The sequence below is a fragment of the Perkinsus marinus genome (genome assembly GCF_000006405.1).
Source record: "Perkinsus marinus ATCC 50983 genomic scaffold scf_1104296935198, whole genome shotgun sequence".
Lineage (NCBI taxonomy): Eukaryota > Perkinsozoa > Perkinsida > Perkinsidae > Perkinsus > Perkinsus marinus.
The window spans coordinates 1-1,361 of record NW_003214560.1 but is presented as its reverse complement, the minus strand read 5'-3'; the positions used below and the strand labels follow the sequence as shown (position 1 = coordinate 1,361).

The 1,361-nt window shown below is 42.1% G+C and overlaps 1 protein-coding gene across 1 annotated transcript; it reads left to right on the top strand.

The window, feature by feature from the left end:
* Window positions 1-74: 74 nt before the first annotated feature.
* Window positions 75-687, top strand: Pmar_PMAR000601 (helicase, putative; the record flags this gene model as incomplete). The annotated part of the gene is made up of 4 exons (XM_002784515.1): window positions 75-188; window positions 236-351; window positions 399-518; window positions 567-687. The coding sequence occupies 4 exons, from the start codon at window positions 75-77 to the stop codon at window positions 685-687; spliced, it is 471 nt and encodes a 156-aa protein (XP_002784561.1).
* Window positions 688-1,361: the final 674 nt, after the last annotated feature.

Sequence of the window (1,361 nt, the reverse complement as noted above, 5' to 3'; positions counted from 1 at the left end):
TGCTCGGTATGAATGCTGCATTCACTAGTAGAGTGGTGTGATCAGGTGTATTCGTTGCTTGTATTCACTCTGATATGAGTCGTAAACAGAGGGATACGTGTATAGAGAACTTCCGCTTGGGGAAGATATGGATACTTATATGTACTGATGTTATGGCCCGAGGTGTTGATTTTAAAGGGGTTGCTCAAGTAAGCATACTATACATATACTCATTGTATCTATGTGTTGATACAAGGTTATTAACATCGATATACCACGGGCCTCGGCTACTTATATACACAGAGTAGGCCGTACTGGTAGGGCTGGTAATAAAGGAGAGGCTGTCACAATGTTCACTACCGAGGATAAACCGTAATGAGGATATATAGGGACGACGAGGGGGGATGTAAGGTTATCAGATACCTACGACCAATCATCAGTGTTATGAAGCAGTCTGGCTTGGATATACCATCCTGGTTGAATGATCTACCACATCCTAAGAAGGGGGCAGGCAGTAAACAGAAGAACAGTGAATATAAGTAGGAGTACTAGTAGTAAGAATGGTGATTATTAATGACACTTGTTAGGAAACCATTGGATAGAGGCCATTTGACGACATTATCAGGGTATGATAGACAGAGGATAGCTAAGAGGAAGCAGATGATATCTATGTCGAAGGAACAAAAGAAAAGGAATATAGCACAATAGTACTGCTGACTACTGCTGCTACTACTTCTTACCACTTCACTCACGTCTTATCAATACAGTACTATAATAGAGTAGTGTTACTTGGATTAGTGAATGGTGGTAGAGATAGTAGTAATAATAGCTCCTATTCACTGACCCTTATGACACGGAGAGGTGTATTGTTGCTAACCTATCCTGTGTAACCCTTGACATCCACATTACTTTCAACATACCCCCCCCCTTCTCTTATCCCTCTCTCCTCTGTGATACTTGAACAGTCCTCTAATAAGTCACTGTTGTAGGAGCTCATTGGCGAGAAAGCATCCTTCCAATCAAAATGCGCCAGGGTCTCACGTATAATGCGCGCGCCAGGCTAATCGATATGGATATGGATACTGTCTGACTGCTAGTTTCCAGATAACGAGGTGGCATAGTCTGCTTCCAATATCACTGCTACCTTGCAGTTACATACGACTCCTGTTAGTTGTAGACTCTATAACATTTTCACTATACTCTAAACGTGTGAAGCTCATAAAGGTTTTTACCTTTGCCTGAGGTAAAACGATTAATACCACGAGCATACCGGTCATCTCTCTAGTTTTACTATATAGCTACCACTCAAGCTCTTATCATGTCTTCTACCGAAGGGACCATCAAAGTTAAGCAGGGTCTTGCCCAGATGTTGAAGGGAGGTG